This window comes from Pipistrellus kuhlii, unplaced genomic scaffold (assembly GCF_014108245.1).
Source record: "Pipistrellus kuhlii isolate mPipKuh1 unplaced genomic scaffold, mPipKuh1.p scaffold_m20_p_26, whole genome shotgun sequence".
Classification (NCBI taxonomy): Eukaryota; Metazoa; Chordata; class Mammalia; order Chiroptera; family Vespertilionidae; genus Pipistrellus; species Pipistrellus kuhlii.
In genome coordinates this window covers 4,054,705-4,069,654 of record NW_023425525.1, presented here as the reverse complement: position 1 = coordinate 4,069,654, position 14,950 = coordinate 4,054,705, and the positions used below count along the sequence as shown (strand labels likewise).

The 14,950-nt window shown below is 43.9% G+C and overlaps 1 protein-coding gene across 1 annotated transcript in view; it reads left to right on the top strand.

Annotated features, from left to right (window-relative positions):
* The window catches only part of IGF2BP3 (insulin like growth factor 2 mRNA binding protein 3), an 80,236-nt gene that overhangs the window by 41,604 nt on the left and 23,682 nt on the right, over positions 1-14,950 (top strand). Inside the window, exons 4-6 of the mRNA XM_036453714.2 lie at positions 5,248-5,299; positions 5,394-5,457; positions 12,257-12,538. Of these exons, the coding sequence (XP_036309607.1) occupies positions 5,248-5,299; positions 5,394-5,457; positions 12,257-12,538 (398 nt within the window). The remainder of the gene's footprint in view (positions 1-5,247; positions 5,300-5,393; positions 5,458-12,256; positions 12,539-14,950) is intronic.

The following is a 14,950-nucleotide window of genomic DNA, read 5'->3' as shown; positions in this document are numbered from 1 at the left end:
ATTTTCTAGTGGCCGCATAAAAAAAAAAATTAAGAAAACAGGTGAAATTATTTTTAATAATTTGCTAAAGCAAATGTATCTAAGATGTTATAATTTTAACTTGTAATCAATATTTAAAACATTTTTTACTATGTCTTCTAAATATGGATCTATTTTACATTTGAGCACATTTCTAAGGCCCAACAGCCCCATGTAGCCAGCGGCTGGCACACTGGGACAGGGCAGGCTTCACTGTTCCGAGAACCAGCAATTGGCTGCAGAAATGAATCTGAGGGTTCGGAGTAGGAGGTAGCAATACTAGGTGGACTTTTAATAATGAGCCTCAGGAAGATGAAGGTGAAATTATTCAGGTTGCATACAAAGTTTCTGAAATACATACATAGAAGCCAGTGTAACTCTTAGGGATGGATTACTTGCAACACACCTGCCATGTAGTCAGTCACTGTGGTTAGTAATCACTAATCCGGTGGGAGGAGAAAGACCAGTGAAGAGGCTATAAAATGGCATTGCCTTCATTCGCAGGATTAGGTAAGCTCAGGTGCTATGGAAACAAGAGCGCCCTCCCCACTCTGAGGGTGTGGCAGGAGTAGGTGTGGGGGAAGCGGGTTAAAGGGGTTGGAAGAGGCAGGCTGTTCCAGAACACTGAGGGCATCCAGAGGCCCCTGGAGAGGAGTAATTCCAGGAGGAGAATGGTTATGGGGTGGTGGGCTGGAGTCAAGGATGCCAGTTAGGCCTTTGGTTCAAGGTGATGGGGCCTGAGCAGTGGGTGTGAAGAACAAGTCAGCAGCAGCAGGTTTTCCTGGAGAGCATGAAGTCCTCCCTGCCCAAGGGGACCAGCTGAAATAGCTGGTTTGGTGGGGGGTGGGGATGGAGGGGTTTGTTACTGTGGCAGAGGAAATGTGATCATGTGTGAGTTACAAAGATAGTTTTTCAGCCATCTTTATTTTGGTGTTTGTGTTTGAATAAATTAGGCTACTAGATTGAAGAGGGCATGAAGAAACTTACTTTGATTATGGCAGTGGTTTCATGAGTACATACGTAATGGCAAAACTGATAAAATTTCACTTTAATAATACTTCAAGGGTTAAACAAACCTAGGTAATTAGCTAGTATTATTATTTTTTTAAAGTATTTTAAAATATATAATTTAATTGTGGTTGTTTTTTTTTTTTACAGAGAGGGAAGGGGAGGGATAGAGAGTTAGAAACATCAACAAGAGAGAAACATCATCTGTCAGCTGCCTCCTACACACTCCCTACTGGGTATGTGCCCGCAACCAAGGTACATGCCCTTGACCGGAATTGAACCTGGGACCCTTCAGTCCTCCAGCTGACACTCTATCCACTGAGCCAAACTGGTTAGGGCAAGCTAGTATTATTGATCTTAGTTATTTTTAAGTTTTATTGAGCTATAATTCACACACTGCACTATTCCCCCATTTAGAGTGCACAGTTCTGTGGTTTTTGTATGATCACAGATATGTGCAAGCATCACCACAGTCAGCTTTAGAGCGTTTTCATCACCTCACAAGAAACCTTTAGCTGCCGCCCTTCCCTCGCTCCAGCCCGATGCAGCCACTAACCGGTTTACCTCTGTTTCTGCAGCGCTCCCTCTTCTGGACATTTCCTGTGAATGGAACCTTAAGGTGTGGTCTTTTGGCATTGGCATCGTTCACTTACTGTTTTCAGGTCCATCTATGTTGTGGCATGTATCAGCACTTCATCCCTGTTTATGGCCAAATACTCAGTCGTGTGGCTGTACCACATTGTGCTTGCCCTTCAGGTGGAGGCACTTAGATTGCTTCCACTCTCACTTTTAGGAATGACCTAAGTCTTTACAACGATGTGAAGGAAAGTGACAATGTTTGTGTTTAAGCATGTGCTTCTTTCTTGCTATTTCCACATGTGGATGAACTTTTAATTTTTTTAAAGTGCTGAACATTTGAGATTTTCAAGTTGTAAATATATAAAAAGGGGGATTCCGCCAAGACATTCATTCCCTCTGCGGCTGTAATTTGCTTTGGTAGCGTCTTCCCTCCCAGTTGGAGTTAGACTTACATAAGCACAGAGAAATGTTTTCTGTGGGCTTGAGTAAAACAAGTTCAATTAGGAATGAGCGTTCTGGTTTGTTAAGAGATTGTGGAAATGTTGGAAATGTGCCGTGGCAGTATTTCGGGTTTTGTTTGTTTTTACCATTAAAACAAGGCTGTTTAAAAGAAACATTTGTGGTTGAGATGGATGGGAGAAGAGACAAGACATTCTGGGAACTGAGAGGAGGCAGGAACCTAGGGATGGCGGTGGCGGTTTATGGAACAGATACAGGAACACGTGTCTTTCCTTCCCGTAATGCAGGCTGCATCCACAGGGCAGACTGGGGAGGAGCTGTATTTACGCGGGAGCTCAGTGGGTGGAGTGGCAGGGTGCAGTGTGGTGGTCCTGATCTGCAGAGCTCTCAGATGAGTGCCTTCCCAGCCGTTAGAGGGAAACGGGCTGCTTAGCATTGCTCAGGCCCTGGGGGATTTGTGATTCTGATTGGGTTATTGGCAGTCTTTCCCCATCTCTCAGTTGTGATGACCCCCCAAACTTACAAAGACCCATTGAAATTCCTCTCGGGTGTCTGGATAAACACCCCCCTAGGTTGTCTGGTTAACTTGTCCCCAACAAAGACTGATGATGGACCTATTTTTCCTTTAAGAATTATAGTGTGTGGTTTTTGTGTGTGTGTGTGTGTGTGTGTGTTTGTGTGTGTGTGTGTTGTGTGTTTTTTATTTATTATTAGTGCAAGGCTTATTGAAATATAATTTACAACAGTAAATTCGCCATTTTTAGAAGATAGAATTGTTGTTTTTAATCCCCTGCCCCACAGAGATTTTACACACAGGATAGTTCTGGTAATTGGTAACATTTATTATTATCTACAAATAGAATGTTTAACTCTACAAGCAATTTTATTTTCAACATATTAAACTTTGTACAGTAGATGCAGTGAAATTTTTATGTATATTTCCTCGATTTTTTAAGTTAAAAGTTTTCTTGTATCATTTATTTATCTGCCTGTATGTGTGTATATATCTATATTAATATGCTAATTAGACATCTTTCAGCTGTCCAATTTCCTTCTGGACCATTCCTACTGCTTTAATTATTAAGATGGAATGAATTTAAATACCTCTTTATAATTCTATTAATATGCATGTAAAACATTTAAAAAATATATATTTTATTGATTTTACACAAAAAGGAATTGAGAGGGATAGAGAGTTAGAAACGTTGATGAGAGAGAAACATCGACCAGCTGCCTCTTGCACACCTCCCACTGGGGATGTGCCCGCAACCAAGGTACATGCCCTTGCCCGGAATCGAACCCTGAACCTTTCAGTCCGCAGGCCAACGCTCTATCTACTGAGCCAAACCGGTCTCGGCCATATACAACATTTTTGGTATTGAAAGATTTTTGTCTTAAAAACACAGGTTGCTTTTTTTTTTAGATTTTAAGGTGTTACATGTTGCATATTATGCCTCTTTGGGTGGCATTGTAAGAAGTTTTCTACATTTCCCGCTTTTATAAACGATGTCTGTGATCAGCATGACATGCGTGTCAGATTCACCTCTGCAGCAGGCGAACACAGTTGGGGAGTGCCGTTCCTAGTAAGCCGCCGAGAACTTCCTCTGAGAAGCCCTTCCTTCACTCAGGAGCCCCGGGGATGTCTTCCCATGTCTGTGCATTCCCCTGCCAGGGACAGTGTAGTGAACGGAAACCCTGTTCATGTGACCGTGCATCCTGGTGGCCGAGACTGACCATGAGAGATATGTGGGCTCTGAATTAAAGATGAAGCGTTCTGATTTAATAGCAGCTGTAGAGACAGAGATCAGTGTGTGCTAAAAATAGCCCCCACTCAAAGGAAATTCACGTCAAAATGTCACTATGAAAAATGTAATGACTCCTCATTCACAAATAGGTATTAATTAGCCTTATTTAAAATGGGGAAACATAGCCCTGGCTGGTTTGGCTGAGTGGATAGAGCATCGGCCTGCGGACTGAAGGGTCCCGGGTTTGATTCCGGTTAAGGGCACAAGCCTTGGTTGCGGGCTTGATCCCCATAGGGGGATGTGCAGGAGGCTGCCATTCGGTGATTCTCATCATTGATTCTCTCTCTCTCTCTCTCTCCCTTCCTCTCTGAAATCAAGAAAGATATATTTAAAAAAATAATAATAAAATGGGGAAAAATAAAAAAAAAAAGTTTATTCCTAGACATACCTGCCTATAGTTTTAAAATCAGAATCAGTAGACAAAAGCCTGAAAGAGACCACACAAGATAAATGTTCCTTTAGGAGAAGTTGCTTAAAGTTTAGCAGGGAATTAATTACCTGAGCACTCAGTGGATCTCTTGATGCTTTACTGTGTGCTGGGGCCAGAACACATTCTCAGGAGCCGTTCGTCAAAGTTGTTAATGGATAATTGGTTCCCTAGAAGTTAATAGAATCTCATCTTAGTTTATTTTTCAGAAACCTCTTTTTCTGGTTCTTGGAAGGAGAGTTGGGTTTGGCTCATACTGATGAGAGGGGCACCCACAGTCTCGGTCTGACGCGGTGCAGGCGCTCTTTCCCGGCCTCGCATCAGACCAGCACGCGCAGTGGAATGATGCAGCCGCAGGGAAGATGTAGCAGACAGTTTCCAGTTGTGCTTCTTCCAGCCTCGCATAGATTTAGAAATGTTCGCTTCTCTTTTTTTACACCTTTTACTAAGTATTGATATACCACTCAGCTTAGTCTCTAGCTCCACAGAGAATATCAGCTCTGTTCTTTCTTCATTTTGCTGGCCTGCCTTGAGAGTCGTCTGTTCCGATGAGTCCATATTGGCTATAAAAAGAAGTTCTTTGAGAAGGAACATCTTAAAGATGAAACTTGATGTGGGCTCTTGTCTCGTGACTCTGTGTACACGGAGGAAGTGTGATGAGGCGTTGCTGTGTGTGTGGAAAACTGATGCTTCCTGCCGCTCCGGCCTGGGAATCCGGTGCTGGGGCCGTGAGCACTGCGGAGCTGCCTCAGGCATGAGCCTGCGGCCAGGGATCTTGGGAGATGCAGGAGAGGGGACCCCGCAATGGTGCCCTTCCCTCACTAGGAGAGTCCAGACCCCAGTTAATTTTGGGCGCTCTTTTTCAGCACAGTTCTTTGTGATTTGCAAACATTTCTGCTCTCGTAATACCTTGGGAAACTGAAAATGTGTGATTTTCTCCCCTCCTGCTAGGTGCTGGATAGTTTACTAGGCCAGTATGGAGTGGTGGAGAGCTGTGAGCAAGGTACACGTCTTCTCAATTGCTTTCAATTTTGTGAAAGGGGGGCGTAAAAAGAAGACTAACGTGTTTCTTTCTCTTCCTTTTTTTCTCCCCTCAGTGAACACTGACTCGGAAACTGCAGTCGTAAACGTAACCTATTCCAGTAAGGACCAAGCCAGACAGTAAGCAGATTGACACTTTTCATCTCTATGGGTAGTAAGCAGGTTAAGTACGGTACCTATATTTTAGCCTAGTGGATAGCAGAAGTAAATTTTATTTTGCAAAGTTTGACTTTGTAAATCTTTTAATGTTTTTGACGGTATAATAAGAATTTGCATTGGTTAGTTTTATTACCTTTTCAGTATGTCAATGGTAGGTGGATATGGGATGAAGCTGAACTACACCCTATTTGCAAAAAGCTGTGGACCTGGGAATCATCAAATTACCTTAAGGTTTTCCCCTTACTGATATGACACATACATTATTGCTGTTTTATTCAAAGCTGGTAAGTAGGTCGTGTGTTAAGCTATAGTGTTAAATGTTTTCTTGCTTCCCAATTTTCCTAGTGGTTACTGTTGTCATGTAGGACTGTGCAGACATTGAACCAATGTATTTTGATTTTAGATTGGTGGGGAAAAATGTATTCCGATGCAATGGGGAGCCTAAACTACAGATAAAAACATCTTCCTTAGGAAAAAACACTTCTCAGCTTGGGGAATGATCTAATGAACTGACTAAACATTAGAGAGAGGAAATGAGGATCCCACAGATACTGCCTTTGACCTGTCTGCTCCCAGTGCAGGCAGAGGAATGGCATGCAAGGTGTCCACAGCAGAGAGCGGAGTGGCAGGGGCCAGGGAAGTCTCCACCACCTCCATACACAGGGCAGGCAGGGGAAAGGGGGAAGACCACACCATCTGGCCTGAGTCCGGAGGGAAAGGGGATGGGACTAGCTGGCCAAACGCAGTGCCCGCTCCTGGACGAGCCAGGGAAGGACAGATGGGGCTGGCGAGGAGATGGAAACTTGCATTGCACAGGGGGACTTCCGTTTTTATGTTGGTTGGTAACACTCACATGGTTCAAAATGTAAAGGTACAAGCATGTAAATGGTGCAGATCTCCCCAGTATTGTTACCCAAAATTGCTTGAGTGTTTTGTACGTAGAAACCTATTTTTTAAAGTTGCATAGAATTTCATTGTATGAATATAGAATGACTTAGTTCCAAATTGAATGTTTAGCTTATTTAGAGTATCTTGCAGTTATGAGCAAGGCTAGAGTGTAGCGATTTTCAACTTTTTTCTGCTCATGGCACACAAACTACCAAATGTCCGCTGCACACCAAAAAACCAGATTATATTTGCTGCTGGTCTGACAAAAGAATAGGTGAAGTTTTGACTCACCGGATGGCTGTCGTCATTTTTTTATTCGACAGTCTAAGGGAAAAGAGGTCAGAGCTGCCAAGGAAATAAGTCAGGTGCTGCCTGTTTAATAAGCTGGCTGCACCCCGTGTGAAAATGGCTGCTGCAGAGAATCACTTTTTTGTATATCACTTTGCACGTGTGTGAATATGGGTGTGGGTTAAATTCCTAGAAATAGATCAAGATACTTATTAATTAAAAAAAAAATATTGGCAAGTTCTCTTCCGTAGAATCTGAACTAGTTTAAATTCCCATCGGCCCCATGTGAGTGTGCGATCTTCTGACGCCTAACCCAGCTTTACCAGGCTTTGCTGACCCTGTGGGGAAAGCATTATCTACTCATGTTCATGCCACTTTTTTTCCTAAAAAATGAGGCTTCTGATGTTTATTTTTAATGAGACTTTTAAGACATTTAAAAAAAATCTGTTTTTCCTTCTGTTCATATCTTTCTCTCACTAAAAAAAAATGAACAGTTAACATGAGGTTTTTTGACATCTTAGAAATTGTGGTGTGAGTGGTAAAAGTGATTTTTACAAACTCTATTCTTGGTACCCCAAGTAGACCGGGCGGAGGTGAGAGTGAGGCAGAGATGCAGACTCTGTTTGTCTCACATGCCCCAGTCTTCACGAAGATCTCCAGTAAGCGCTTGCTTCAGCCAACTCTGCTCGATGGAAGCTGGGGTAACATGCTAAACCCAAGGGTATTTGGAGATCGTCCTAGTTGTCCTGCCTGAAAACTTAGGTGAGGACAGCCAGCTAACTGGACGATACTTAACAGTTAGCCGTATGGGAGAACGCTGTTGGTTTTGAACTTGAGTCGGGAAATTTAGAGGCCCTGCATTCTAAGCACAGAGTCAAGCACAGGACGGGCTGACAGGGAGCCAGGGTAGAATCACTGCTGTGAGCAGCCCACCCATCAGGCAGACGGAACAGGGAGACGGTTTTTACAAATGTTGTCAGAGGTTGCTGGGTCCTGTTGGTCCGAAGGGGAGAGAAAATGGCTGTTGGGAATCTGTCATTTCAGTAATTAAACACCCTAAACAGATAAATGAGCATTTCAAAGAGGGACATGTCCTTACATCTCTTATTCTAATAGTCCTTCAATGAATCGCAACTGCATATTGACCAAATGCCAGTGACTAAAGGCAGAGTCCCTGTCCTCGGGGTGGGCCTCCTGCTGGTGGAAGTGGAGAAGGATCGCCCACGTTGAGTTTCCTTACAAGAATATGGGTTTTCTCTCTCTCAAAAATTCCAAAGAGCAAAGAGTTTTAGAAAATAACTCAGAGAAAGTTAATAGATTTAAAGAATGGAAAAGTTCTTGTGAGTCAGTGTTCTGAACATTTTCTAGTAAGTTGTTGTGTTTTTTGGTTTTTTTTTGTTTCGTTTTTTAAGGAGATGGGGGTGCATTCTCATGCTGTGAGGAGAATGGGTTTATTTGCCAGGCATTGGATCTGGCACTCCTTGGCATCGTGGAGAAAGCGTGGCCTCTGACATAACCCTGACTCTCTGAGCTTTAGTGTTCTCAGCCACAAAATGAGAGCTGACAAGAAACCAATCTAGTCATTCATTTAGGCACGTATTTACAGAAAGACAGGCTTATCAAATGGCCTGGCACATGGGCACCAAGGAAATAGTAGTCATTCTTGCCCAATCCCTGGTTCTGGGCTGCTTTTAGAGCAGCTGAGGTGGTCTGAGCTGGGAAGGTGGTCCCTTTAGGATGTGCTTTCAGAGCTCTGCACAGTGGTCCTCTGGGCTGCACAGCTGTCTGCTGCTCCAACCACGCGGCCGGCTGAGTCCCTTGCCCTGACAAAAAAACATCAGAAATAAGAGCCCTTCAAAGCTCATCGCTTCAGGTCATGAAGGTGGAGTTGACTTTTCTTTCCTTGTGCCTGATACTTGGGAGACTGTGTAGCTGGGATGTGCTGGTGCAGAGGTGGGAGTCTGTCATTCTGGACAGGTTAATGTGTCTTAGTTCACATCTGCCTGTAAAGTGGGACTAATTACAGTTCTTAGCTCATGAGGCTGTTGAGAAACCTACATAGAGCTTCCAAAACACCTATCACAATTCCTCGCAAGAACTCCAAAGTTAGCAGCTATTAAGCATTTTTCAAATTTCTCATTTCTGCTGATGATACTCTGTTCTTGCTCAATATACTTCATTTATACTCCATTCCAGGTAATGACCGGCGCTGATACTCAGAGTTAGGAACCGAGTTTGAAGGCTTTGTGGCTGCCTCTTTTTGTTACTTGATTCCTCAATAAGGCTGACTCTAAGAATTTAACATGGAAATTCCTGCCACCTTGTGGTTAGAAAAATCAAAGGTTCAGAGTAATATATTATGAGGAAATACCTATTTGTTTTAACTTGAAGTCTTGGATTATTAAAATAATAAAATGAATAAAAATAATGAAAACAAAAAATCATAAAAACAGAGAGTGTCCTTAGTATCACTTGTTCCATGGAGCAAGAAAGGCTTGGCCTCGGGACACCGTTTCCTCCCAGGGGTGCTCAGGTAACTGTCCAAGGAAGCCAGCCTCACCAATAGCCCTTCTGAATCAGCAGACATTTAGCTTTTATACTTTCTTTTCTTTCGGGCTCTTATTTCTTTTATTTTTTGTTTAAATTTATTGATTAAGGTATCACATATTTGTCCTCAAACCCCGCCCCCCCCCCACCCCCGTCCCAAACCCCTCCCCATGCATGTCCCCCACCCCCTGTTGTCCTTGACCACTGGTGAGGCTCATATGGACGCACACAAGTTCTTCGGTTGATCTCTCCCTCTTATCCCCACCTTCCCTTAGGGGCTCTTATTTCTGATGTTTATTTTCGTTAGGGAATCAGAGTATAGTTTGTTTATATTGTGAAGCTATCATTGAAGATCGATCCTTCTGTATCAGTTTGAAGACCCACATCTGGTGCACACTGTGATGGTTAGAAGTGTTTTCAACAACTTGGCTGATGGCTAAGGGGGGGAAATCAACCTTCAGCTGTAAAAATCATGTAACTAGAAGATTTATTCTGGAAAAAGAAACAACAGAAAGCAGTGAGACAAAGGAATTTCTTGTCTTTCAGAGATAACCACCAAGCTTTGCAGACTTTGTCCCACGTGTCATAACTTTTATTATTTCCATTGACTATATTTATACTGTTTGTAATCTCTACATAGTATTTCACGCCTTCCACAGTCGATGTATCCAGTCCTCTACAGCACAGGTTGTTTACAAAGATTTTGCTTTTTGAGTGTGTGTGTGTGGGCTTTTAGAACCAATGTAATTGATCAAGCCCTTTGGAGGGTAAATCTCCCGGCTTTGGCAATAATTATTTCCTTAAGTTGCATCCTTTCAGTAGTTATTACTGAACTAGAGGCCGATGCACCTCTTTCCCTCCAGCACCCGGGACCTGGGCTCCATCACAGCCCTGGCTTCGCCTAGGACATCAGCTGGTCTAATTAGCATAGTATACTTTATTATTATAGATTGTGTGCCTCAACCTTTTATTCTTGGTACAAGCAGAAAACTGAATTGTGTGACTTTTCAATAATGGTTAAACCTCATTTTGTTAGAATTAGTGCTTTATACAGCAGTGAGGTCTGGGAAGAAGAAAACAAATTCTGGAATTTTTTAATTGAAAGGGATCATAAATCGAATCGCTGCATTTTGTAGGTGAGGAACCTAGTGCCAAATAAGAACATGACCTTCCCAAGGTCACATGGCTGCTGATTGTTCCAGCTGGACTAGAATTCTCATCGCTAGTTGAGCCTCTTTCCACTACGAAGGTGTGTGTGTGAGAACTCAAAGCCCATCGGACAGAGTCCGAGCAGCCTTAGCAGAGTGTGGACCTTTGTTTGTTTCTAACTTTGTAGTGTACTTGGGAGTGTGTATTATCAAAAGTGTGTTTATGTGTGCTTTTGGTATCTTGGTGATACCTTCTCTGTCAGTTTTTTATTGCATTCTCCATTTTAAAAATACTTAGGTGAGATAAAAAAAAACAACAGCATGAGTGAATCTTATAAACCTGGTAAATAAAAGAGGCCAGACATGAGAGAGTACATAACTGGCCTCCCAGCAGAACGCTTCCCATTCTAATATATGCTTATTTACCCAGATTTTTAACACAGAATCGGTCTATGGTCTTCGAAGTCTAGGGAGGTACTGGTGGCTATGCGCTGGTATGTCCTCGCTCTGGAGTTGGGTTGCAGGCTTACCTTCTGAAAACTCATTGGGATGGACGCTTTTCCATAGTAATATTCAAAATGAAAAAAACAGTAAGGCTCCTCTCAAAATAGAGAGGTGGACAGATGGGCGGATAGATGAGGTAGAAAATAACTTCGTTGGCTTCTTTTGGCCTATCATCACCCTGCCTCTCTGCCCAGGCCAGACCATAAACTCCAGACGGCCAGGGACTACTGTTTGCTCAGGGGCTGGCACATGGTAGGTGCTGAGGATGTGTTGGGTGATTGTCTTGAGTATCAAATCCTACCCATCTCCTGTGAGAGTTTGAGAGAGATCTGTCCTCTGTGGCTTAAGATGTTTAATGTTTGTATTTTGTAAGAAGATGTATATTTCCAACATCTCCCTTCTGATTTGGAAAGACTAGCCTGGACCAGGTCTGCCCACTCCCTCCCCTGGCTTTTGGCGTGCTCCTCCGTTGTTATCTCTTGGGTTAATAATGGCTTACTGAAGAGTTCCGGTTGCAGCATTTTCTATAGTAGCTGAGGTATGAGAACAATTCAGTGTCTGTCAATGGAGGAGTGACAAGAAAGCCTGGTGTGTTTATATGCACGCTGGCATAGCATTCAGCCATGTGAAGGAATGAAATCCTGGCATATGCAGTAACATGGATGGGCCTTGAGGATGTTATGTAAGTGAAGTAAGTCAGGAAGAGGTCAGACAAAGGTAAACACACTATGATCTCACATGTATAGACTAAAAAAAGCCAATCACACACAAAACAAGTTCACAGATTCAAAGAGCAGATTGGTGGATATCGGAGATGAGTGGCCAAATTGGGTGAAGGGAGTCGAAAGGTACCCACTTCCAGTTATAAAACAAGTAAACCTGAGGATGTGACGCTCAGCCTGTTAACGGGAGTTAATACAACTGTATTGCATATTTGAAAGTTCCTGAGAGAGATCTTAAAATTCTCATCACAAGAAAAAAAATTCTGTGGTTAGGTGTGATGATAGTGTTAGCCAGACTTATTGCGATCATTTCACATTATATGGGACTGTTGAGTCCTTGTGTGGTGCACCTGACACTCATGTAATGTTGTATGTGAATTACACCTCAGTAAAAATGTTTGACAGATTTTTTCTATATTTCATTGGTAGAGGACAAGGATGTTCCCTTTGGAAACTTATCAGGTTTTTCTTTCGTGTGTGTGTGTGTGTGTGTGTGTGTGTGTGTGTGTGTGGGTTCAGTTGTTCTGGGTTACCTGTTCTCTGGCTTTATTCAGAAGATTTTGAGCTGATGATCCTGAGGGGGGGAGATAGGTATTGCTTTGCTGAAAGGTTTATTACAAAGTTTGATTTCTTTTCCCACCCTTGCTCCTTGTCACCTTTCAGAGCGTTAGACAAGCTGAATGGCTTCCAGCTGGAGAACTTCACGTTGAAAGTGGCCTACATCCCGGACGAGATGGCCTCCCAGCAGAACGCTGCCCCGCAGCCCCGAGGCCGCCGCGGGTTCGGGCAGAGGGGCTCGTCGAGGCAGGGCTCTCCGGGATCGGTGTCCAAGCAGAAGCCCTGTGACCTGCCTCTGCGCCTGCTGGTGCCCACCCAGTTCGTTGGAGCCATCATAGGCAAAGAAGGTGCCACCATTCGGAACATCACCAAACAGACCCAGTCTAAGTGAGTATTAGAGTGGGTAGTGGGCAGTAACGTTTCCCCGAATCTCAGGAACAGAGCGTGTGGTGCTTGGTCTTGGTCATGGTCCTTCCAGGGCTTGGGACTCTGGCAAAACCTTGCGACTTTGATATCTTAGTGTATATTTTATACAAATACGGGACTAAATTTCAGTCTCAAAGGGAACCTCAAATTTTCACATGTTAATGGAAAGCAAATGATCCCTAATCCACTTGTGATGTGAGAACCCTGGCAAACAGAAGGGCAGCTTCTATGTTATTCTCTGCTCCCCAACCCCCGGCGATGCCTGCCTTTTTGTTTTTGGAAGTAATTTTCTGGGTCCAGGATAGAGGTGGTTTTTCAGTCTTGTTTTACTTGAGTAAAGAATCATTCAGCTTGTGGTCCAGATTCATCCCAGGAGTATGCCCTGTGGCCGGCTGGGATGGCTCATTCTTAGCTTCTTGGTTGGGAGTTTCCACTTGCAGATTTGAGTGAACTTGGGATTCTTGGCCAAACCCTGGAGCTAACTTTTCAGGAGCAGCTAGCAGAGCTTTGTGTGGTGATTTACCACCGTGCTGAGCGGGTTGCCTGATAGGTGAAAGGTTTTCGGATTTGGCAGATGAGTGAAATGTGACTCCACTGCATTGTGTTCAGTTGCTTTGCTTTATTAACCAACCTGTGATACTGTATGTGGCTGTTTCGGCCCTAAGAAACCTGTCCCCACTCTGGCTCTGGGCATTGCTTCTGGGCACACCCTTGGCTGCTGCTGCCCTGTCTCCCCAAGAGCCAAGTGTGTGAGGGAGAGGCGGCTGCACACAGACCTCGCTGGGGTCAGTCGCTCTGTGCCAAGCTCCAGAGGAATGGCCTTGGGCCCGGTATGAGATGGCTGTGGACTGTTTTGTTTTTTAAATTTAGTAAGGACATTGATTCCATTTCATGTGGTCCAAGGAATAAAGGAGAGCCTTTTTCTCGAAGTGCAACTGTGGTGCTGCAACTGCAGCTGGCTCCAGCAGGCTTCCGAGGACATCCATATTCATTGCAGGCACCGGGCCTGCATGGAGCTAGCTGCCGACTGCTCCTGCAGGACCACAGGGAACTGAGTTTGGAGGTGGTGGTGGTGGTGGGCCCACTCCACCTGCAGAGTGATGGCTGATCCTGCTGCCCCTGCTTTGAAGCAGGAGTGTATGGTGTTGGGTACCTTTGTGCAGCATCAGTGGCCTTGACCTCATCATGTATGATATGGGAAGACGGTAGAACCATAATCTGGATCAGTATTTTGTTCGTTTTTAAATCCTATCCTGAGGATACCTTTATATTGAGTTTCTTTAAAAAGAGAGAGAGAGAGAAACATTGATGTGAGAGAGACACATCGATTGGTTGCTTCCCACACTTGCCCCAACCAGGGTTGGGGATCAAGCCTGCAACCGAGGTTCAAGCCTTGAGGAGAATTGAACCCAGTACCCTTCAGTCCATGTGTTGACACTCTGTCCACTGTGCCAGACCGGCCAGGGCCTACATCAGTTTTAATGTGCAGTTTGCCTGGTTTTAATCTTAAAATGGAAGGGCTTCTTGCTTCCCTTGAGTCAGCATTACCTGCAAAAACTCATTATGAAAAGGTTTGCCTGCCTTGTTAATGGCAAACGCTGTTTCCTTGTCAGAGGAAAGCTGCTTTAAACTGAGTTGTTTTATTTAAGGCGGGAAGATGGTGATGAGAGGGGAGGGAAGCAGTTTGTGTAACATCCAGTGGACTCGGTTAATTCTTGCCATAGAAACTAGTCGTTACGAGGTCCTCTGCTTCTGGAACGGCTCAGAGGGCTACCCTTGTCTCCGAGGATCAGTGTAGTGACCCCGAGCCTGGAATTGCCCCCTCCTCGAAGGGGAGGGCTGGAGGTGACGGCATTTCTGAAACAGTGGCTGGGAAAACGGTGCCTGAGATCGAGGCTGCTGTCTCTGCATGGTTTTAATCAGTTACTTGTAGTTAGCTTACTTGTTTCATGTCTGCATTGCCCTTATTTTTAGCGATAGGTTTTGCTTCTGAAATATGTCTTCAGTTTTCAACCAACATTTAGGAGAATGAAATCCAAACCTCGGTTTTATTGGCGAGGTGAGGTGGCCATTCTCATGGCGGGGAATTGCACAGCTTTGTCTTCTAGCATCCAAGTGGCCAGAAGGACTCGCCAATGTCTCATTTTCGCTGAACTCCATTTTTTGGATGGTTAATGTTCTTTCTTGTACCTTTTCAACAACAGCAGACTTAATTTTGTATTTAATTCAAAATGAACACATATGCAAATGAGAAAAAAACAAAAAAGGGTGACTCTTCATGCCACCCCCTGTGGTAGCCATTGTTAAGTTGGGGTTGTATCTTTGTAGGATTTGTTCCTTGTATCTACTAACAAGGGAAGCTTTAAAGGGGAA